At 38.3% G+C, this 23,824-nt stretch overlaps 1 protein-coding gene across 1 annotated transcript in view; it reads left to right on the top strand.

Annotated features, from left to right (window-relative positions):
- Window positions 1-23,322, top strand: part of ST8SIA1 (ST8 alpha-N-acetyl-neuraminide alpha-2,8-sialyltransferase 1) — a 167,701-nt gene extending 144,379 nt beyond the window's left edge. The window contains exon 5 of the mRNA XM_049882619.1: window positions 19,527-23,322. Coding sequence (XP_049738576.1) covers window positions 19,527-20,013 — 487 coding nt within the window. The 3' untranslated portion in view covers window positions 20,014-23,322. The remainder of the gene's footprint in view (window positions 1-19,526) is intronic.
- Window positions 23,323-23,824: the final 502 nt, after the last annotated feature.

Genomic DNA, 23,824 nt, shown 5'->3' with positions numbered 1-23,824 from the left:
TATCTGTTTGATGAGATTTCTAAGCAAGATCTTAAAGGGGCCACATGGTTTCTCCTTGCTGCTTATAGTAAAATGGGAGAGGAAAGGGATGAACTTAAAAATGAGCTGGGCAAAATGAAAATAGAACTTAAAGATTTGGGAAGTTCTGTTGTACAAACTAAGGACATGTGGCCTCAAATATTCACCAAGGATGTGGCCACACAATCTTTTGTTAAAGAGAATATCATATTTTTTCACAGGTAGTATGTCCACGTAAATAACGTACACATATAACATGCAGAAATGATAAAATTATATAAACAAGTTCTGGCTTAGCATGCCTATACATATATTGCACACGTCTCATTTCTAGAAGTGAATTTCGACCTCATTCACCCTCACTCAATAGTCTGAAAGTGTTACTTTTGATCATATTTGTATAATAAGTGTATAAGCCATGATCAAGAAATCTGGATCAAGTTTGGTAGTACCCTGGTAATCGAAAAATAAACAATTGAAACTGTGCATGTTTCTATTAATTTAAGTTGATAATTATATCCCCCTCACTTTTGAGTCATCAGTCAGAACCTTGAATCTACTGAAGCCTGTCCATGTATCACGTGCTACCACGTGGAAGCATAAACAAAGCAAAGCCTGCGCTTGCGTAAATGGCATCTAGCAAGTATCAGTGGGAATCTCGATTCAGTCTGCATTGATGTAATTATCACAGTCATCTTCTGACTCTGCTTTTTAAATGGAGGAGTAAACAGCAAAACTGATACATGATAGCTTTTGGCTCAATAATGGAATGCAAAAGCCTTATGAGATTATCTTAAGTGAAACCATTAAGCAATGTTAGGTCTGCATATTTCTGTCTAATTATGTCTTATTAGTGCCAAAGTCTTTTTTAAAAAAATATTTCATTATGTTTTTGGTGAAAGTTTACACAGGAAATTAGGTTCTCATTTAACAGTTTCTACACATATTATTCAGTGACATTGGTTACATTTTTCACACTATTATCAGCATTCTCATTTCCACTCTGGTTGTTCATTTCCCTTAACCTAGCTTCCCTGTTCCCCCTTACCTTCTCATCTTTGATCTAGGGGAAATGTTTACCATTTGGTTTCATTTAGATGATTATTTAGCGGAGCACAGTACTCACAAATGATATTTATTTTATGGGCCTATCTGTCATTCAAGCGCCAATGTCTTTGATCAGTGTTCATAAGTCACCTTAGGTACATACTTGCAAGCATATAAAAAGACCTTTACTTCTTGTACACCTCACATTTAAATTTTACAGTTTCTTTACTAGAACTTTTTTTTTTTACTAGAACCAGCCAGTTATTGATTATATTGTGCACATTTTTTCAGTTTATAAATCTAAATCTTAGAACCCTTTAGGATCACGGCAGGAATTAAATGCAAGTCCTACACTACCAAATTCAAACCGAAAACCATTGTGAGGGCGGAAAAAACAAGCGACAGAATGGCAGTGAGACAGTGTGAGGTTGGAGAGTCATCCATTCCTGAGTGGAGAAGGGAGAAAAGGATGCTGGAGAAAATAAATTTGTGAAAATGCACATGTAGTGGGCCCAAAGAAAAATGGCCTGAGTTGGAAAGCAACTTGGAAGAGTAAGTTTCTTCTCGAAGGGAGCAAAGTCAAGCTGTTTCTACTGTCACAATTCAGAGTAAACAGAGCTTCTGGCAAATGAAGCAGAATCCCAGATTTCAGGTGGGTTTCACCTGGATTTCTAAATTCTTGAAAGAAATGGCCTTTTCATGAGAATGAGAACCACTGATGATGATAATCAATAAGCAAACTAGAATGGCCTATTTTAAGATGAAAACACAATTTCTTCCGGTGACTTTTATTTGTTGATTGCAAAGACATTGATTATCAAAAATTATGTTTGCATTTAAGATTTATGAAAGCAATAAAATATAAATAGCATGTTGTTCTTATAGTTTTAGGCCTAGGATCATTTCTTACTTACTAATTTCTAGCTGTTTGTGCATTCATACTCTTTGGTTTCAACACAGAGTCTCATTTCCACCACAAGCCCATTCACTTCACCATTGGTTTTACTTGGTTTAAGAAAATACCTACCTTATATGAAGTTTCCATGAGATCAGTTTTATCCTGGTGTCATTAATCCATTGGGCAGAAAAAAAATTGAAACTGAAGTGAACAACATGTAAAAATATTGGTGTAGTGCCACTTATAAGAATAATGCACGGCGGGGGGGTTGCACGGTTTGCAAAAACATAACACCCGTGTTATATGTGTAAAACTATGGTAAATTTCAGTCCTGGTACAGGATTGTGTATGTGCTTGTGTGTGTGAGTGAAAGATAGATTCAATATGCTAATAGAGTTCAACACTGGTTGGTAGAATTGATGGATGATTATTGTTTTATTTTTCCTTCCATCTATCTATTGAATGATCTATCTACCTACCTACCTGTCATTCAACATATGTTTATTGCACATCTTTTATATGCCAAACACATTTCTTTGTTATTACCTTTGTTTCCTAATTTTTTGATAATTATACAATTACTATGTTTCACTTTTATGAAGAGGAAGAAATCATTAAATGTTATTTAAAAATAAATCTATCCCACCTGCTCATTGTGGTATTTGAATGGTAAATGTCCCACCATGTGAGTCGTAAACCAGGTCTTGGAGTTGACTCTTTCGTTCCTGAATAAGTGCTTTTGAGGTTAGTTAAATATAAATTCCAAGCTTTTCCAGAATTGTTTTGTAGAGTTTATATAGAGCTTAATTCCCATGCAAACCTTTTCAGTCATACTTTTAGACCTGCCATGTTGTGATTGTGCATAAACTGGCATTCTGTCTTGATATTCAGAAGCAGAGCCTGTTTGCAGAGTGGCATGACACTCTAGTACTCAAACAATCATACATAAAATGGATTAGGAAAATTCCTGTGAAAATCCAGGCTAGGAGTTGATTCTGTTTTTAAAACAATTGTCTCACTACTTGCTACAGGCACCACCTACCATGTGCAATGAGCATTCTTTGCAGATGGATCATAAACACCCTGATATGTCTTGTGGCAGCCTTCAAAAGTAGTCTTTGCAAGGTACAGTTGGCACGTGCTAACAAAGTAGTTTCATCTGCTTCTCCACAACTATCAAATACACTCTCTAGTGGTTTTAGGGATTTGGATTTTGTAAATGATTAATTCATAATGATTTTGTCTTAGAAAATTCTCCTCAAGGAGGCTCCCCAAGTTATCTTTTCTGTATCTGTATCTTTTCTCTTGTAATAGCCAGTATTCAACCCGCCAAGTCACCCAGCCAAGGGCAGAGCAGGGTGGAACATTAAGTCCTCTCTCGTTGTTTCTTCAGATTTAATAAAAGGACTCGGCAGTGCTATCAAGTGCCCTTACCCTCAACTTTGTCCTGGCTCTTAAGTTTCGGCTGACACATCCCCCTGATTCCGAGGCGAGAAGAACCCCTGCCTTCACACCCTTCCCAGATTTTTGGCTTGAGTTGAGTTTATGTCACAAAACAAATTCAAATTATTTCGAACTTTCCAACTGAAGAATAATAAAAGAATTAGAGAATCTTATTACGGGAATTACGGCACTGGGTTATTACGGGAATACAATAAAATGGAAATTACCCCATTGCCATTGAGTTGATTCCAACTCATAGTGACCCTATAGGACAGAGTAGAACTGCCCCATAGGGTTTCCAAGGCTGTAATCTTTACGGAAGCAGACTGCCACATCATTCTCCCATGCAGCTGCGGGTGGGTTCAAACCACTGACCTTTCAGTTAGCAGCCAAGCGTTTTAACCACTGTGCCACCAGGGCTGCTTTTAAAATGAAAATAACTGTGCTTAATTTAGATTCATGACAGAGATTTTATTGGTAGAAAACTTGTAATTAAATAATAAACACATTATTAATTAAATGAGTGTGATATCCAGAATAAATTGCTGTGTATTAAAACTGTTCATGCAAATGCAACTAGTTCCTTTAATTGCTTTAAATTACAGTATGGAGGCCATAGAGAAGTTCTGTGTGATAAAATAAAGGTGCATTTTAGGATATTTTTTAGAAGGACCTTATTCTCTTATGAAGCCCTTGTGGCACAGTGGTTAAGTGTTTGGCTGCTAACCAAAAGGTCAGCAGTTCAAATTCACCAGCTGCTTCTTGGGAACCCTATGGGGCAGTTCTACTGTGACCTCTAGGGTGGCTATGAGGTGGAATTGACTCAACAGCAAATTTTTTTTTTCTCTCTCTCTTATAAAACTTTCCTTATACTTAGCTTTTCTCTTTTTGATTATACAAGAGAGATTCTTTAACATTCTCTTTCTGCTCTAAATGAATCTCTGACAAATGACAAGAAATTCACCATTTTCACTGACCCCTTCACTTATTCCTCCATTTTTATTTCTGAGTATTCACTGAAGGTTTCGATTCTCAGTCGTATTTAAAGAAAAATCTTCACAAAGTAATGAAAAACGACAAATAAACATCTTCCTTTTTCTCACTTCGGTGTTCCGATAATGCCTGTATAAACATGTGTCTGCCATACCCTGTCACTGCTTAGTTTAGCAAGTGGTTTCTCTGCCAATTTAAAGCATGCTTCTTGAGATAAACTATTTCTTTCTTAAGAATTCTTTAAGAATAGGTTTCTCATCACTTGGTATTGCAAAGAGGGGAAGAAGAATGATGACGATGATGAGGATGAAAGCTAAACATTATAATACTTGGTATGTGCCGGGTCCTATTTTAAGTGCAGTATACACCAACTCATCTAGTCCTCACAGCAGCCCTATGAGCTTTGTGCTGTATTACCTCCATTTTTCAGATGAGAAAATTGAGGCACAAAGAGACAAAGTAACTTGCTCAAGGTTGCCCAGCTAGCCTGTGGAGGAGATTAAACATAGACTCTTCCCATTCTACCTTGTCTATAATTGGAAGCTACATTGAAGTCCAATTTGAGAAATTATTTATAGATACAAATATGTCAAAATCAATGGGCTTCGGAAAGTGCACTTTTTAAAAAAAATCAAGATTATTGCTTTATGCTAACGTTGCCAATTTTTTCTTCTTACTTAAATGGGGATAGTCTATAGATGAGCATACACCTAGCTTAATTTTATACATCTCAAAATTAATATCTGTTTTTAAAGCTTATCATAGCTGTTATTTTGCATTGAAACTTGGAAATATAATTGCTATTCTGAGAATTACAAGAGGGAGAAATCATAAAAGAAGAATACCTATGGTCAAACAGCATGCACACTTTTTTTTTTTAATAATTTTTATTGTGCTTTAAGTGAAAGTTTACAAATCAAGTTAGTCTCTCACATATAAACTTATATACACCTTACTACATACTCCCACTTAACTCTCTGCCTAATTAGTCAGCCCGCTCCCTCCTTCCAGTCTCTCCTTTCATAACCGTTTTGCCAGTTTCTAACCCCCTGTACCCTCCCATCTCCCCTCCAGACAAGAGATGCCAACATAGTCTCAAGTGTCCACCTGATATAAGTAGCTCACTCCTCATCAGCATCCCTCTCCAACCCATTGTCCAGTCCAATCCATGTCTGCTGAGTTGGGTTTGGGAATGGTTCCTGTCCTGGGCCAACAGAAGGTTTGGGGACCATGACTGCTGGGATTCTTCAAGTCTTAGACCATTAAGTCTGGTCTTTTTATGAGAATTTGGGGTCTGCATCCCACTGTTCTCCTGCTCCCTCAGGGGTTCTCTGCTGTGCTCCCTGTCAGGGCAGTCATCGGTTGTGGCCGGGCACCATCTAGTTCTTTTGGTCTCAGGATGATGTAGTCTCTAGTTCATGTGGCCCTTTCTGTCTCTTGGGCTCATAATTACCTTGTGACCTTGGTGTTCTTCATTCTCCTTTGATCCAGGTGGATTGAGATCAACTGATGCCTCTTAGATGGCTTCTTGTTAGCATTTACGACCCCAGACACCACACTTCAAAGCGGGATGCAGAATGTTTTCTTAATAGAATTTATTTTGCCAATTGACTTAGATGTCCCCTGAAGCCATAGTCCCCAAACCCCTGCCCTTGCTGTGCTGACCTTCAAAATATTCAGTTTATTCAGGAAACTTCTTTGCTTTTGGTCCAGTCCGGTTGAGCATGCACACTTTTATTCATCCTGGAAAAATAAGATTTTCTAAATAGTTCCTGAGATTAAAAATATTTGTATGGTTCTTAGGGAGTTTGATGTTTGTCAGAAATTACCATATTCTGTTTGCAAGTAAATGAAACTAGTGTCTAATGAGAGATTTGTATCTGAGGTGCTATTCAATTCCTAATTACCCATTTTCTGGTTTAAGGCAGGGAAACAGTTTGCATAAAAACCAGTGATGGAAAATGCTGCTTGACAAATGTGAAGGCAATCAAAAGTATGTCTTATCTTCCCTTAGTATTCCTGAAGAAAAATTTTGTGCTATTTCCCTGTAGCATATTTGGGAATTAAGCAAATGCATTTTTTTGAAAAAGATAAAAATATGCTTAGAAATTCACCCATTCCTTTATGCATTTGTTCATTCAACAAGCATTTGTTAGATGCTTACACTGGCCCACCACTACTGGTGGTGCAGTAGTTAAGAGATCAGCTGCCAAGCAAAAGGTCGGCAGGCTGAATCCACCAGCTGTTCCTTGGAAACCCTATGGGGCAGTTCCACTCTGTCCTATAGGGTCTCTATCAACTCAACAGCAACAGGTTCGGGTTTTGTTTTTTTTTTTTTGACACCAAACCAAAGGAGCCCTAGTGGCGCAGTGGTTAAGTGCTTGGCTGCTGACCAAAAGGTTGGTAGTTTGAATCCACCAGCCTCTCTGGGGGAGAATGATGTGGCAGTCTGTTTCTGTAAAGATTTACAGCCTTGGAAACCCTATGGGGCAGTTATACTCTGTCCTACAGGGTCATTGTTGTTATCATTGTTAGGTGCCATGGAATTGGATCTGACTCATAGCAACCCTATGCACAACAGAACAAAACACTGCCTGGTCATGTGCCATCCTTACAATAGTTGTTAGGCTAAAGCCCACTGTTGCAGCCACTGTGTCAGTCTATCTCGTTCAGGGTCTTCCTCTTCTTCACTGACCTTCTACTTTACCAAGCGTGACGTCCTTCTCCAGGAACTGATCTCTCCTGATAACATGTCCAAAGTATGTGAGACACAGTGTTGCCATCCTTGCTTCTAAGGAGCATTCTGGTTGTACTTCTTCCAGAATTTCATTCTTTTGGCAGTCCATGGTATATTCGATATTCTTTGCAAACGTCACAATTCAAAGGCATCAATTCTTCTTTGGTCTTGCTTATTCATCATCTAGCTTTTGCACGCATATAAGGCGATTGAAAACACCATGGCTTAGGTGAGGTGCACCTTAGTAAACATGACCCATTTGAAGAACATCAAGTAAGTTAGATGTGACAAGAGTTGAGAGCATTGATGGGCAGTGGCAAGAAGTGAGGATAGAGATGTATAGGGATTATAGGCAGAAAGTATATTACAAAAGCCTCAAATATCCAGATTGCTTAGAATTTATCTGAGGATGAGGAAAAGCCATGGGTGAACTCCCCCTTGATGGGAAGTAACATGGTCATATGAGGCTTTGGGTCAGGGACTTGAGGAGTGTATGAATGGTGTGATGGCAGCATCTGACCTCCTCTAACTTCACAAGGGGGAAGGAGGATCAAGATCAATATCCCAAGGCTGATTCCTATGAGGCAGAGGTTAGACATGACTCCTCTCTCCACCATCATTACCAATTCTGACTACCAATTCTGACACCAGCTATCCCTCCCATGGCACTCTCTACTTCTCTGCTGGATTAGATAATTCATTTGCAGTGGCCACACAGAATTCAGACAATAGTCAAGATTATGGGTTTTATCAGAGAAGTAACAGGTAACAATTCAGGTTCAGGAATGCTCAGGATACAATTCTTCCATCAGGACAGCCTCTTCTCAGCCGTGCCCACAGGCACTCCTCTTTCTAGCCTCTTGGTCTCTGCCCTGTTCGGGCATGTGTTACAAAGCTCTTTTAGCTCTGCTGATAAGTGCCCAGAGGCACCCCACTCCACCAGTAAGCCTCAAGCCTAAGGTGCTCAGCTCTAGCTCCAAGGTCAGCATACCTAGCTCCACCAAATGCCTGGAGGCACCCTATTCCTCCAGCAAGTCACCTGCCTAAAGGCACTCAGCTTTCTCACTCTGTGGGCCGAGAAGCTCACTCCATCGACTTCTGTTCGTCTCTCCTGCTGCCATTTCTCTGTCACCATCTCTTGCCATCTTCAGTGTTACAGCTCTCTTTCTCTCTCTGTCTCACTGTCTCTGTCAGCCTCTTGATTCTAGGAGCTTTTCAGCACAGGGATCCTGGGTCCAAAGGATGTGCTGTGGTCTTGGCTCTTCTTCCTTGGTGGTGGTGAGATCCTCCTCTTCCCACCTCTGGTATGGCTCATTTTAAGACTAGTAGGATGACAAAACTGATCAAACCCTTTGGTAGGCCACAGTTACCTTATTTACACAGTCCCGCCCGATCAATTGGGTGGGAGTTACAAGACCATGGTGAGAAAGGCCGCATAAAAGTGATATATTGCACTACAGGGAGCATTGACAAGTACGTATTAGATGCTGTTATAATGATTCATGGCGGATTCATGGTGACCTGAAATAAAACTGTGGCATTGAGGATATGCATTAGTTAAGGTGGGCTAACTACTGTAACAAACTATACCAAATCTGCATGGCTTAGTAGAATAAAGGATTCTTTCTCACTCACGTACAATTTCAGAGTGCACAAGGGGAAAAGGGGAAGTGTTCTGTTGTCATTCATGGACCGAAACTTCTTCCATTCAATGATTCCACCATTCCCCTAGGGCCATAGTATCTTCAGCCCTATCCTCTTTATTCTGTTGTTGCTGACAGAGGAAAGAGTAGATCAAATACTGAATATTATGGGGAAGTTTTAGGGGTCAAGCCTAGAGGTGCTGTGCATCAGTTATGTCCAGAACTGACATGGCTCCAGCTAAGCATAAGGCGTCTGGGAAGTAGTCCTTTGGTGTAACCTGGAAGAAAACAAAATGGGTTTGGTGAGCACATATCAATATGAAACGTTTTTGACCTATAAAATTGCTATTTCATTGTGGTTCAACCTAAAAGTGATAGGTAGAGAGAGATGGGAAGGTAAACTCAAGAGATACTATAAAAGTAGAATTTAGTGACTAACCGGATATAGAAGCTGTGGGACAGGGAAGAGTATAGGCATATACCCCAGATTGAGTCACTGGTGGGTGGTATACCATTCATTCAGAAAAGGAATGTGGTTATTGGAATAGATTTTGGGGGGAAGATTATGAAGTTGAGATGCTTCTCGTGGATCTCCACAGGACTTACTCTCTCACTTTTGTCAGACCTCTATCAAAATGTCACCCTAAGTAAAATGGCAACACACCGCACCCCCTCTTTTCCTATTACTCCATTTTATTTTCTTCATGGCACTTCCCATATATTGTTCATTTTTTGGTTCATTGTTTCTCTTTTCTCACTTAAATGAAAGCTCCTTGAGGGCAGAGACTGTGTGTATTGTTCTCAGCTGTATCCCTCAGGTATAGAACAATATCTGGCACATGATGTTGTTGTTGTTATGTTCCGTTGAGTTGGTTCCGACTCATAGTGACCCTGTGTACCACAGAACAAAACACTGCCCAGTCCTGTGCCGTCCTCACAGTTGTTGCTATGCTTGAGCCCATTGTTGCAGCCACTGTGTCAGTCCATCTTGTTCAGAGTCTTCCTCTTTTCTGCTGACCCTCTATTTTACCAGGCTTGATGTCCTTCTCCAGGGACCGATTCCTCCTGATAGTATGCCCAAAGTATGTGAGATATGGTCTTGCCATCCTTGCTTCTAAGGAGCATTCTGGTTATACTTCTTCCAAGACAGATTTGTTCATTCTTTTGGCAGTCCACAGTATATTCAATATTCTTCTCCAACACCACAATTCAAAGGCATCAGTTCCTCTTCGGTCTTCCTTATTCATTGTTCAACTTTCACATGCGTATGAGGCGATTGAAAACACCATGGCTTGGGTCAGGCACACCTTAGTTCTCAAGGTAACATCTTTGCTTTTCAATACTTTAAAGAGGTTTTTTGCAACCGATCTGCCCTATGCAATGTGTCTTTGATATCTTGACTGCTGCCTCCATGGGCATTGACTGGGGATACAAGTAAAATGAAATCCTTCACAACCTCAATCTTTTCTCCGTTTATCATGATGTTGTTTATTGGTCCAGTTGTGAGGATTTTTGTTTTCTTTATATTGAGATGTAATCCATACTGAAGGCTGTGGTCTTTGATCTTCATCAGCAAGTGCTTCAAGTCCTCTTCACTTTCAGCAAACAGCGTTGTGTCATCTGCATAACGCAGGTTGTTAACGAGTCTTCCTCCAATCCTGATGCCCCGTTCTTCTTCATATAGTCCAGCTTCTTGGATTAATTGCTCAGCATACAGATTGAATAGCTACGGTGAAAGGATACAACGGTGACACACACCTTTCCTGACTTTAAACCATGCAGTACCCACTTGTTCTGTTCGAACAACTGCTTCTTGATCCATGTACAGATTCCTCATGAGCACAATTAAGTGTTCCAGAATTCCCATTCTTCTCAATGTTATCCATAATTTGTTATGATCCACAAAGTCAAACGCCTTAGCATAGTCAATAAAACACAGGTAAACATCCTTCTGGTATTCTCTGCTTTCAGCCAGGATTCATCTGACATCAGCAATGATATCCCTGGTTCCATGTCCTCTTCTGAATCCAGCCTGAATTTCTGGCAGTTCCCCGTTGATATATTGCTGCAGCCACTTTTGAATGATATTCAGCAAAATTTTGCTTGCATGTGGTATTAATGATATTGTTAGATAATTTCCACATTCGGTTCAATCACCTTCCTTGGGACTAGGCATAAATATGGATCTCTTCCAGTCAGTCGGCCAGGTAGTTGTCTTCCAAATTTCTTGGCCTAGACAAGTAAGCACTTCCAGCACTGCATATTATGGCACATAATATGTACTCAATTAATAATTGTTGAGGGAGTGTATGAACTCAAATGGAAATGGCCAGTGATTTATTGGCTATGGGACAGATACTGCTTTAAATACTTTGTAAGTATTAATTCATGTGAGCTAGATACAACTAATATCACTGTTTTACAGATGAGGAAACTGAAGTATATACTTTCAGTAAGTATCAGAGAGGAGATTCAAGCCTAGGTGTTAGGGCTTCAGAGTTCACATTCTTAACTTTAGGCTGTTTGTCATGTCATTTTGGAATGCTAGAGAGCTGGAATAGAGTCATCAGTATGAACTCAGTTGTGACTTGAGATTGTTCTGAGTCTTGAGATTTTTTTTCAAATTGACTTAGAAACTATGCAATATCTGGCATAGAGTTCAATGTTCTCCACAATATTAGAGAAATTTCTACCAGCTTACATTTACGATCATTGTTTATTCCAATGACCTGTTTTAAGGCTCAGTCTCCTTCATATTTCACCTTCTGTGGCTACTCTCCCCTCTCTGCTCTATGTCAGTGCAAACATGGATTAAAGTTTCTTTTCCCTGATTTTTCCAGAATACCAAGAAGAAGACTAAAGCTTATTTTCCTTGATTTCTCCAGAATATTTAGCAAAGAATGTAAAAATTGAATATTAGACCTCTCTGTTCTTAAAAATATTTTGAGCATGCGATCAATGAAAATGTCCCCCTTGTTTTTACATCTAGTATTTAGCCTCCAGTGATGTTGTTGTTCTTCTTTCTCCCTTCTCTGATCCTTTGGCTCTCCACACCGCCAAGCTCCTGTTAACTATGTGTACAAGAGAGTTTAGTTATCACTTATGTTGGTTTCTGCCCCAAGGACATTTCCTTGGGATTTCACCTTCAACATCCAAAGCACCGTGCACACTTAAACAAAGAGAATTTTCTCTCCACAAGGAGCTCCGGTGTCTGTTGTTAAAAATGACATTTCTACTTTATTACATAGGTCCTGGTTTAAGTCATGAGAGTGAATGAAATCTCCCAGAGAGTGTGAGTGACATGAAATCAGAACTTGGCTGTGATGGGAAGGAGAGAGGTTGGGAAGTAGCTGCAGAAAGATGTCCTTTTGAGGAAATTGTCTGTTGTTAGTTTGTTTTCAAATGAGGGAGATTTGAACAAGAGCCCAAGTGGGGGAAGGGCCAATGAGAGGAAGTAGATGACTATAGAGACAATAAAAAGGGTAACTGTGGACCAGGTCCTGGAGAAGGTGGGAAGGGGTGGAACCTAGATAACAAGTGAATGAATTCATGCAAGACAGGAGGGACACTTTGTCCCCTCAGAGAAAAGATACACAGTAAAATCGAAAAAACACTAAATCAAGAGTCACTGAGCTGAGCTGGAATCTGGGATCTATGACATTACTGCTGTGAAGCCTCATTAGAATACTTAACTGTTCTGGTCCTCAGTTTGCTTAAAAGCAGAAAAAGGTTAATGCCTTCTTCACAGAGTTACTGTAAGATTAAATGAGATAATGTGTTAAGCAAGAATTGCTTTACCCCCTCAGCTGTTTGCCTAGCTAACTTCTACATATTTTTCAAAACTCAGTTCCAATACATCCATCTCTGAAAGGTCTGTCCCAAATTTCTTTCAGCGATCTCCCCAGCCTAGGTTTGGAACCTCCACTGTGCAAATATTTTACAAATTGGCATTCTTAGGGCACATTTTCTTATGCATTATGTATGAATGGAATATCTTGGTATGGAGTGCTGTTTGCAATCTCATAGCATATTTTCCTGTGGAAAAGACACACCTATAGGATGACAAGGTACGGAGAAGGAGGAAAGTACTATAAATCAACACAAAATAAACACACTCATTGACAGAGAGAAAGGAAGCCACAGCTGGATAAACAAATAGCTGTATAAAGTGACAAAAATGACACTGAGCAACTTTGAACATGGCAAATTGTCCACAAACATTAGAAAAGCAAGTAAATAATATGAGGAAATGAGTTAACCCACTGGAAAACTGCCGAAGCATTTGAACGGAAAGTAAGTAAAAAAGTGTTAACATAAAACTTTTTAGAGAGAAAGTAATTAGAACAAATATTCTATGTAAAAGGAGTGGACTTTTGAAATGGAATTTGGTGAGGAGAGAAATTAACTTGAATATTTATGCGAACTCTTTTTGTAAATGTATTTTATACTGCACAAACAACATTATAATGGTATTAAAACTTGAAAACAACTACACCAAAATGCTAATTTATTGTTATTATTGGAAAGGGTAAACTTGAGCCTCACAATTGTTTTTCTTTGCAATTATGCGATTACTAATGAAGCTGACCTTTTTAAAAGTAAATATTTACTAACAAAAGTAACGTACAGTGAAAACTGTGAGAGTCAGAACTCAACAGGACTGCCTTGTTTTCTCGGGTCTCGCAAGTTTTCCACCTCTGACAGGGTGCCTACAATTTTTCCACTACTCCTTTTAGTGGAAAATATTTGAGTTTTCCTTCTCTGATAGATTTCTGCCTTTCACAGGTTCTGGATTTTGCAGGTTTTAGTGTATAAATATGTCCACCTTCTAAAAATGAAAACATTACAGATAAGGCTGAAGTCTCCTTTGACTTATACCCACTGCTTTCCCAGAGGGAACCATTATTTTCAGCTTAACATGTAACCTTTCAACATTCTCCCATACATTTACGTACATACACGTACCCGTAGAAAATATATACCTTTACCTTATATGATGCACACACGTACAAGCACGCTCACACACACATATGATAATCTGCTATACAAATTATAGTAGTAATTCTACAACTTCTTTTTTTTTCACATGACATTTTGTCTTGGAAATATTTCCATTTCAATATAAATGGATCTGTGTTAATGAAAGAATTGTGGCATATCCATAGTATAGCCATAACAATTTGTTTGGCCATTTCTGCTAGTAATGGACATTTAGCTTGTTTCTAATTGTGTGCATGTCAGCAAACATTCGTGGATATTTACATGGTGCCATGTGCCAGGCACTGTTCTTGGTGTTGTGGATTTAACAGTGAACAAAGTCCTTCTCCTTGTGGATATTCAAGAAGACACAAACAATAAAGACATGAATGCTGCACAGTGATAGGTTCTATGATGGAATACAACAAAGGAAGGGTAGGTAGTGAGAGAGAAGGTGGTCGGGAAAGGCCTGTCTGAGGAGCTGCTGTTTGAGGCAAGACCTAAGAGAACTGAGAGTGTGAGCCCTGCAAATATCAAGGGCACCTGCTGAAAACTGGAAGTGCTGAGTCAATAGGTGTGCATGTTCGAAATGCCAAATCACCCCCAGGCTATCTGGAGCCACTCAGACTCCCATCAGAGCACAGAAGTGCACCTGTTTCCCACACTTTAACATTTGTGGTTATCCAGTTCCTTAATTTTTACAAATCAGATGTGTGGAAAACTTACTGTTTTTTTTAATTGGTTAAATGAATTTAACTTTAATGCTGTAGTGAGATTGGGCATATTTTAATATGGATATTGGCCCTTTGAATTTCCTCATCTCTGACATAACAGCTCTATACATTCGTCCATTTTTTAATTGTATTGTCTGAACATTTGTTATTGATTTGTGTTGTAGTCTGGATGTTAATCGTTTGTTACGTATGTTGCAAGTAATTTATATCAACTTTTGCTTATTGCTTGTTTCTTAACTTTAATTATAGCATCCTTTGTCTTGCAGAAGTTTTTGATTTTGAAGAAATTATGTTTATCAAACTTTTCTTTTATGAATTTTGCTTTTAGTACCTTCTTTAACAAAGCCTTTCATATCCCCAAGTCTTAAAGATATTTTCTAAATTTTTCTTCTAATCTAAATTTATAATATATCTTTTTTCTACCTGGAACTTAATTTTCTGAACAGTGTGAGGTAGGAATTTATCCTGATTTCTATTATTGGCTAGCCAGTGGTCCCAGTACAATTGAAGGAATAGTTGATTTTTTACTTAACTAATTTGAAATGTCACTTTTATCATATGGCAAATCCTCAAACATGCATAGATCTATTTCTGGACTCTCTTCTTTTCTATCAAACATCATCTGTTCCTGAACATATTCCATACTGTTTTAATTACTGTGTCTTTAAAATCTGTTTTGACATTTGATAAGACAGGATCTCCTTCTGTTATTTTTTCTAACCAAAATTGTCTTGAATATGCATACTGATTTATCTTCCATGTGAATTTTAGAATCATCTTATCAAGTTTTGTTTTGAAATAATATTGGTATTTTGATTGGGATTACATTGACCCTACAGATTTTATTTGGGGAGACATCTTGTCTTCATAAAGATGTCACTTATTTATTGGTTGGCTTATTTCAAAGTATTTGGGGACTTCGTTGCTATTACAAATGAAATCTCTGTTCTATTTTTCTTATGCAATATTTCAGCTGTATAGGGAAGCTACATATTTTGTAAAGTTGACCTTGTCTAAGTTTTCTATTGGTTCTAATAAATCATTTTTCAGTTCATTCTCATGTATATTCTTGATAGATAATTATATTATCTGCAAATGTTGATGAATTTTCCCATATAAACATACTTGCAATGTTTTTTTTTAATTTTTTAAATTTCCTGGCACTGTGTGTATCTTTATGTTGTTGATTTCTCATTTTATTACATTCTTGATCAGATGATGTGGTCCGTATGATGATAATTGTTATAATACAATGGTATTTCTTTTTTGACATAATGTGTGGTCATTTTTAGAAATTCTTATTGATGGTTAAATGGTTAAAAATAATATGAATTTTTTATTGCAGATGCTCACTATGATTTTAGATTTGTGAATGTCTGTTGGTAGTTTTATCAGTTTTTGTTATATACATACTTTGAAACTATCTTATTAGGTGTGTAAAGTTTCTTGACTATTATATTGATAATATTGTCATTTAAGCAATGTAAATTTTTTATAATTTAAAAAATTAAAATCTATTTTTATCAAGGAATCCCTGCGTGACATAAATGGTTAAGTGCTCAACTACTGGCCAAGAGGTTGGTGGATCAAATCCACCCAGAGGTGTCCCAGAAGACAGACCTGGTGATCTACTTCTGAAAAAACCAGCCATTGAAAACCTTATGGAGCGGTTCTACTGTGCATACATGGGGTTGGCATGAGTCAAAATTGACTCGGTGGCGGTGGGCAACAACACATTTTTATCAAAATAATACATGTACATCATTTAAAAAGTCAGAGAAGATGACAGAGCCTAAAAGGAAAAACAGCAATCCCTTCTTACACCTCACCACTCCTCGGAGTCATATTCCAAGAATCGATTTATTTTGACTTCTTTAGTTGATTTTTTCTTGTTACATTTTAAAGCAGTGTCATTAATTACAATTTTAAAAACTTCAATGGATGTCTTGGTCTCCTCTGGAAAATGTAGATTTAGCTCGCTTCATGTGTGCCTTACTTCATCTCCCCTCCCCCCTCCCCACTCTCCTGACTTCTCAATCCAGATATATCACAATTAAATCAACATTTAGTGCTTACCTTAGTCTATATACGTATCGTTCCTGACTGAGACAGAGAGTATATCACAAGTATTTTTATAACCTGTCCAAGTTTTCATTGTTCCCTGATGCTAATAAGTACTTTCTGTGTAGCAGTCACTGATTCATCTCTCCCGTTAGAGCTGTACACCTTGTCACTACCAGGGCTTCAAACCCGTTCATTCTGGTTCAAAACCCTGCTGAGAACTTGCATCTCTAACAAGTTCCCAGGAAGTTATACATAAGGATCACCTGGAGATCTTGTTAAAAATGTTGATTCTGATTGAGTGTATCTAGGGTAGAAGTGCAAATTCTCAGCAGGAAACTTGTTAGAAATGCAAATCCCCAGCAGAGGTTCAAACCGGAACAAACCAGTTGGAAGCCATGCTCATTACTGCCAAACATATTAGTCTATCAGTCGTCTTTTGTTGTTTGTTTGTTTTGTTTTGTATGAGACATCCTTCTACAAACTGTCTTTTTCTGGAAGCTGTTTGTAGGCTTTCTAGGCCTATGTTGTAGCTGTTTTCCTGGAGCTTCCATTTACCAGAATACATCTGTTCTTATAGTCTTAAATTGCCAACAGCTGTTTGTTATTACCTGAGTGTTCTTTTACTTTTTAGAGCATCTAGTCTTCGACTCGATGGCACCACCACAGTCTTATTTCATGGATGCAATAACTATTCATATTTCTAAATAACTAACTATAGATTTTTTTTAATTTAATTTTATTTTTTGTTATTGAGAATATTCATAGCGGAACATATACCAATCAACAATTTCCCCATGTTCAATTCAGTGACATTGGTTGCATTCTTCAGATTGCACAACCACTCTTGACCTCCTTTTCTGAGTTGTTCCTCCCCGGTTAATATAAGCTCACTGCCCCCTAGGTTTCCTATCTAATCTCTCGAGTCTGCTGTCGTCAATTTGATTCCATATAGATAGTTCTTAAAACAGCACAATGTTCAAGGGAGACATTCTTTATAATTAAGAAGTTTAAAGAAGACTGCAGGGGATATTTTTGGTTTAGTTTAAGGTTTAAAGATTATCTCAGGGTGATATTTTCAGGGTTCATCCAGCCTCAATGGCTCTGGAAAATCTGGATTCTATGAGAATTTGTAATTCTATTCTGCATTTTCCCCCTTTTGATCAGGATTCTTCTATAGAATCTTTGATCAAAATGTTCAGTACTGGTAGTCAGGTACCATCTAGTTCTTCTGGACTCATGGCAAAAGAGTCAGTTGTTCATGTAGGCGATTAGCCACACATTCCATTTCCTCCTCCTATTCTTGACTCTCCTTCTTCCTCTGTTGATTCAGGTGGATAGAGACCAATTGTTGTATCTTGGATGGCTTTTTGCATGATTTTAAGACCCCAGGTACAACACAACAAAGTAGGAGGTAGAACAGAAGCACTAAACATGTTACTAGGCCAGTTAACTGAGTTGTCCCATGAAACCATGATCCTAAACCTCCAAACCAAGAAACTAAATCCCATGAGGTGTTCAGTCATACATAAGCAGCCTCAGTTGCCGCTCTTTTGTTGTTATTGTTGTTAATGTAAATGTCTGTCACACATTTGCCAATTCAACTTTTTACAGTTGTATAACTTATTGACATCAATTAATCAGCTGTGCATCCCTTTCTCATAATCAATGTGATTTTTCCATCACCGTAAACCAAAACTCAGTGCTCCATAAGCAATAACTCTACCCCACCCCCTATCTTCACCTCCCTCCCACCCCTGGTGATCACTAATAAACTTTGGTGTCTTTACATTTGCCTGTTTTTGTCTTTTTATATAACTTTTATATATAATTATAGATTTTTAAGGGCTTTCTTCTGCCTCTTGAATGGTCTTGGTTTCCTCTGAGTTTCTTTGTTCTGTTTTATTCTCTGACACTTGAGCTGGAGGCTTTCCTTCAATGTCTGCTTATATTGGCTCTCTTGTTCAGCGATTGGAAGTTCTGTGCAGGACTGGGGCTGTCCATAGGTAGGCTTCATTGTTGGCTAAGAAGGCAGCAAGGTGACTTTCTCTTGGGTAGCTCCCAAATGTCATTATCTGTAGGTCTTTTCTCTTGGGCCAGTCAGTTTTAGTATTCTGCTTGGGAACTGTAAACCTGGCTGTCAACACTGTATGAGCTGAGAAGAATTCTGAGTTTCCCCAGTGATGGGCCAGCTATCTGGACACTCCTCCTCCAAAGGCAGAATTAATAATTTTTTATCTATATTCCATAGTATTTTATACAAATATCAGTTGTACACATTCATATTTATTTTGTTTCCACAATTGGACTTGAATTTCCTGGGTCCAAAATTAGTCATTAGTTTTTAACTCTCAATGCCTGGCACATAGAAGGTATTCCATACATTATAGTTGACTACATTTGAACCAGAGATCTTATCTTTCTGTATAATCCAAATGGAAAGAACAGAAAAGTAGAATTCTTTGGAGAGAGCTATACTGGCAAATTGCAACATCATTTTGTAATAGTAACAAGTCTTTCTTTTCCATGTAATATTATAGAATCATAGAATTTGAATGGAAGATGTATTTTACAAATGGTTCCTTTGATTTGCAGATGAGGAAACTATTCCACCATTTATACCACATTGCACACGTAGCTTTTATCAAAATTCTACTCAACAATTTTGTGATGAGTATTGATGAGTATTAAACGATTTTACATTTCAGAGGAATACATTCTGGAAAACAACAAACTGTACAATGTGCACTTTTAATCCAGACAAAATACTTTAAACAATGTTAACCTGAGTTTAAAACTTTGGGGTGGGGGAAAACTGGGCTACTCGTTGACAGATAATTGGTAAATTCAAGGAGAATTATGAATGCAAGGAAAGTGTTTTACCAGTTTTTGCTGAGATGATTTGAGCCATCAGGGCCATCGGAGGAACAAGAGTGGGTTTATCTGGGTTTAATTGAGCTTCTTCTCTTTCATAGGTTTCAAAACCTGCTTTGGTCCAGAAAGACATTTGTGGACAACATGAAAATCTATAACCACAGTTACATCTACATGCCTGCCTTTTCTATGAAGACAGGAACAGAGCCATCCCTCCGGGTTTATTATACACTGTCTGATGTTGGTGCCAATCAAACAGTGCTTTTTGCTAACCCCAACTTTCTGCGTAGCATTGGAAAGTTCTGGAAGAGTAGGGGAATTCATGCCAAGCGCTTGTCCACAGGACTCTTTTTGGTGAGTGCAGCCCTGGGTCTGTGTGAAGAAGTGTCCATCTATGGCTTCTGGCCCTTCTCTGTGAATATGCAAGAGCAGCCCATCAGCCACCACTATTACGATAACGTCCTGCCCTTTTCTGGCTTCCATGCCATGCCAGAGGAATTTCTCCAACTCTGGTATCTTCATAAAATCGGTGCACTGAGAATGCAGCTAGATCCATGTGAGAACACCTCACTTCAACCCACTTCCTAGGAACTATGGAAGAAGAAGGAACTGAGCCAGGGTATTTTTGTTAGGTTTTCTATGTGACTCCAAAAGAAAATGGTCAAGTTCCTTCATGGATTTGCGTGGGCCACTTGGAGAGCCAAAAAAAAAAAAAAAGAAGCAGGATAACAAAAACCGAAGGAAAGCTCTACTTTTGATGTTGGCTTAGAGGATAAATAAGAAAAGAAACGTCCCACGACATGTTTTATAGCACATTGTGGATTTTCAGCTGTAAAATGCTAATGAAATGATGATGTTTATGCGGTTCAAATGTAGAAGATACAGTGTAAAAACAAGATGGACCTCTAGTTATTGAGGCTGAGGAGCTACTTGAGATAGAATAAAGACAATGCCGGGGAAAAGCGTTGCTGATCACCAACACAAACTGGGTTAATACAAAAACAAACCAACAAACAAAAAAACCTACAGGTTTAGAACCATAGAGGGTTTTTTTTATTATTATTACTTATTTTTGCCCTATTTAGGGGCAGTGGGTGGGTGCTGGTGTAGATTAAAAAAAAAAAATCCCTTGCTGAGTAATAAGAATATCAAATGCTACAGCTGATAATTGTGATTTGTTGAACCAAGTCTATGTTAATTATGTTGTATTGTTAGGTGCTGTCGAGTTGGCTTCAACTCATAGTGACCCTATGTACAACAGGAAAAAACACTGCCCAGTCCTGCACCATCCTCACAATCGTTGCTATGTTTGGCCCGTTGTTGCAGCCACTGTGTCAATCCATCTCCTTGAGGGTCTTCCTCCTTTTCCCTGACCTTCTGCTTTACCAAGGATGATGTCCTTCTCCAGGGACTGGTCCCTCCTGATAACGTGTCCAAAATAAGTGAGACAAAGCCTCACCATCCTTGCTTATAAGGAGCATTCTGGCTTTACTTCTTCCAAGACAGGTGTGCTCATTCTTCTGGCAGTCCCTGGTATATTCAATATTCTTCCCCAACATCATAATTCAAAGGCATCAATTCTTCAGTCTTCCTTATTCATTGTCTAGCTTTTGCATGCATATGAGACCATCAAAAATACCATGGCTTATGTCAGATACACCTTAGTCCTCAAAGTGACATCTTTGCTTTTTAACACTTTAAAGAGGTCTTTTGCAGCAGATTTGTCCAATGCAATATGTCATTTGATTACTCGACTGCTGCTTCCTTGGGCGTTGATTGTGGAGCCAAGTAAATTGAAATCCTCAACAGCTTCAGTATTTTCTGTTTATTATGATGTTGCTCGTTGGTCCAGTCATGAGGATTTTTTTTTTTTATGTTGAGGTGTAATCCATACCAAAGGCTATAGTCTTTGATCTTTATCAGTAAGTGCTTCAAGTCCTCTTCACTTTCAGCAAGCAAGGTTGTATAGTTCCCCCTCGTTTGAAAAAATTTGAAATAAGAATTGCTTCCTCCCTTTTTGTCAAGTCTGCTTAGACAATGTGAAGCATTGCTGACTTTAGACTGTGTTGATTCTGTTAGCCTGGATAAAAAGAGTCACTTTCTCTCCTCCTCAAAATTTAGGCCATAAACTCAAATTTTAGATCCACATTACATAAGCCTGTTTGCATTGTCATTAGTATTTTAGTACAAAAAGAAAGACTACAAATGCGAGTGCTTTATTTTTTTAAAAATTGTCATGATTGTTTCATAATGCAATGTTTAGAGATGAAGTAAAGCACAATGAAGTAAATTTTAGTCTTGGTGGAAGACAGGCTATAAGACACATCCCTTTTTCTTTCTTTTTTTTTTTATTGAACTTTAGATGAAGGTTTACAGAACAAACTAGTTTCTCATCAGTTAGTACACACATTGTTCCATGACATTGGTTAAGAACACCACAACATGTCAACCCTCTTCCTTCCCAAACCTGGGTTCCCTATTACCAGCTTTCCTGTTCCCTCCTTCCTTCCAGTCCCTGCTGCAGGGCTAGTGTGCCTCTTTAGTGACACATCCTTTTTTGTGTCTACCATAGTGTAGCCACACTAAGATCATATGCATGTGTACTCACCACCATGCACAGACACACGTGCAGACACACAGAGTTAAACAAAACTCGTTCCTGTGTGACTATACCAGCTGTATCCATGTGGCCTTGTATGGCAAAAATGTGTAACCAATGTTAGAGAGCCACAAATTTGTTACATATTATCCACTTCATATTGTTATAAGATAAGCCAGCTTCCTGGGTGTTTCTCATATTATCCATACCAGTATTAGATGCAAATCTTACCCCAAAGTGATTACCCAGAATGAGCAGACTTGTTTCACTCATTCTGACTTCCCAAGTATATCACGAATGGACCCTGTGTTGAGCATGGTCACAGACAGCAGGGTTCATACAAGTAAAGGGATGTGAATTAGCTGTTTCTTCCCTAGTAGCAAGTAGGGCTACTTAGAAAGCTTGTTATACCAAATCTGACACACAGCAAGAAAACTGTAGTGCTCACAAGCCACTGGATGTGTTTACATGTAAGGGAAATGTAAAGGAAACCTCTCTTTTTTGTGCTTTGGATGCCTTAAGCTAAAAGGAGACATTAGAACTTACTACCTTTATTAAACTGTGTCAAAAAATTCTGCTTCAGTTTTGATATTAGAAACTTAGGATACCATAGTAATCCTGGTGGCTTAGTGGTTAAGAGCCGCAGCTGCTAACCAAAAGGTCAGCAGTTCAAATCCACCAGGTGCTCCTTGGAAACTTTATGGGTCAATTCTACTCTGTCCTATAGGATCGGTATGAATTGGAATGAACTGACTCTACAGCAGTGGGTTTGTTTTTGTTTACCATGCCATAAAGTTAAAATAGGTGACATATTTTGGTGGGTTAACTTACAAGATAGCAAGATTTAAAAAAAGCCCCCTTGGAAAATTTCTACATTGTTGGCATAGGCAATTTCTAAATGTGATTAAATAGTGAAATTATTACCACAATTAGCAGTTAAAATATGACTGGTTGACATAACACACATTATATTGCTACTTAGAAAGATAAGAATTTCAGAATATTGATTCTGTACAGTACTAGTTTGCTGTTTTGATCTTACATAGTAGTGCAAATGTAATGAGAGTGTGATGTAAATCAGCTTTAAGTAGTACTGTATGTGCAATCCTGAATATATTTCCTCTTCTGAACTGGTGTTGTTTAATAGCTACCTAGAATGGGGAACGCACTTTTATCTCTACGCCCCATCAGAAATATAAAAGGGCTAACAAAAAGCATGTACAAAAGTCATTAAAATATGTCATTCAAATTAATGTTTTATTTGCTACAATTGTTAAAAATGTAGTTAATAAGCATCAGAGAGCCCATGCATCAGAATTCTATTGAAAATGATATCAGGAAATTTTACATTTTAATTCCTGAGATAGAGTTATGCAATTGATTTGTGCAATGTTAGTTTATAAATTTGTGCAAAACCATTCTATGAGGCTTCTGAAAGGTAAAATAGAAATGACCAGAACTAATTTTTTTTTTTTTTAATAATGTTTGGCAGCCCTAGTGGTGTAGTGTTTAAGAGCTCAGGTGGTAACCAAAAGGTTGGCAGTTCAAATCCACCATCCGCTCCTTGGAAACCCTATAAGGCAGTTCTACTCTGTCCTATAGGGTCGCTATGAGTCAGAACCAACTTGAAGGCACCTGACAACAATAGCAATGTTTGACTAGACAAATGCTTCACAAATAGGTGTGATTGTGGCATCTCCCCTACCCCAGGGACAATTGGTAATGTCTGGAGACATTTTTGATTGTCATGACCCTGGGGGTGCTACTGGTATATAGTGAGTGAAGGCCAGGGATCCTGCT

The sequence above is a fragment of the Elephas maximus genome, chromosome 4, assembly GCF_024166365.1.
Source record: "Elephas maximus indicus isolate mEleMax1 chromosome 4, mEleMax1 primary haplotype, whole genome shotgun sequence".
In the NCBI taxonomy this organism is placed as follows: domain Eukaryota; kingdom Metazoa; phylum Chordata; class Mammalia; order Proboscidea; family Elephantidae; genus Elephas; species Elephas maximus.
This window is presented reverse-complemented; position numbering and strand designations above follow the sequence as displayed.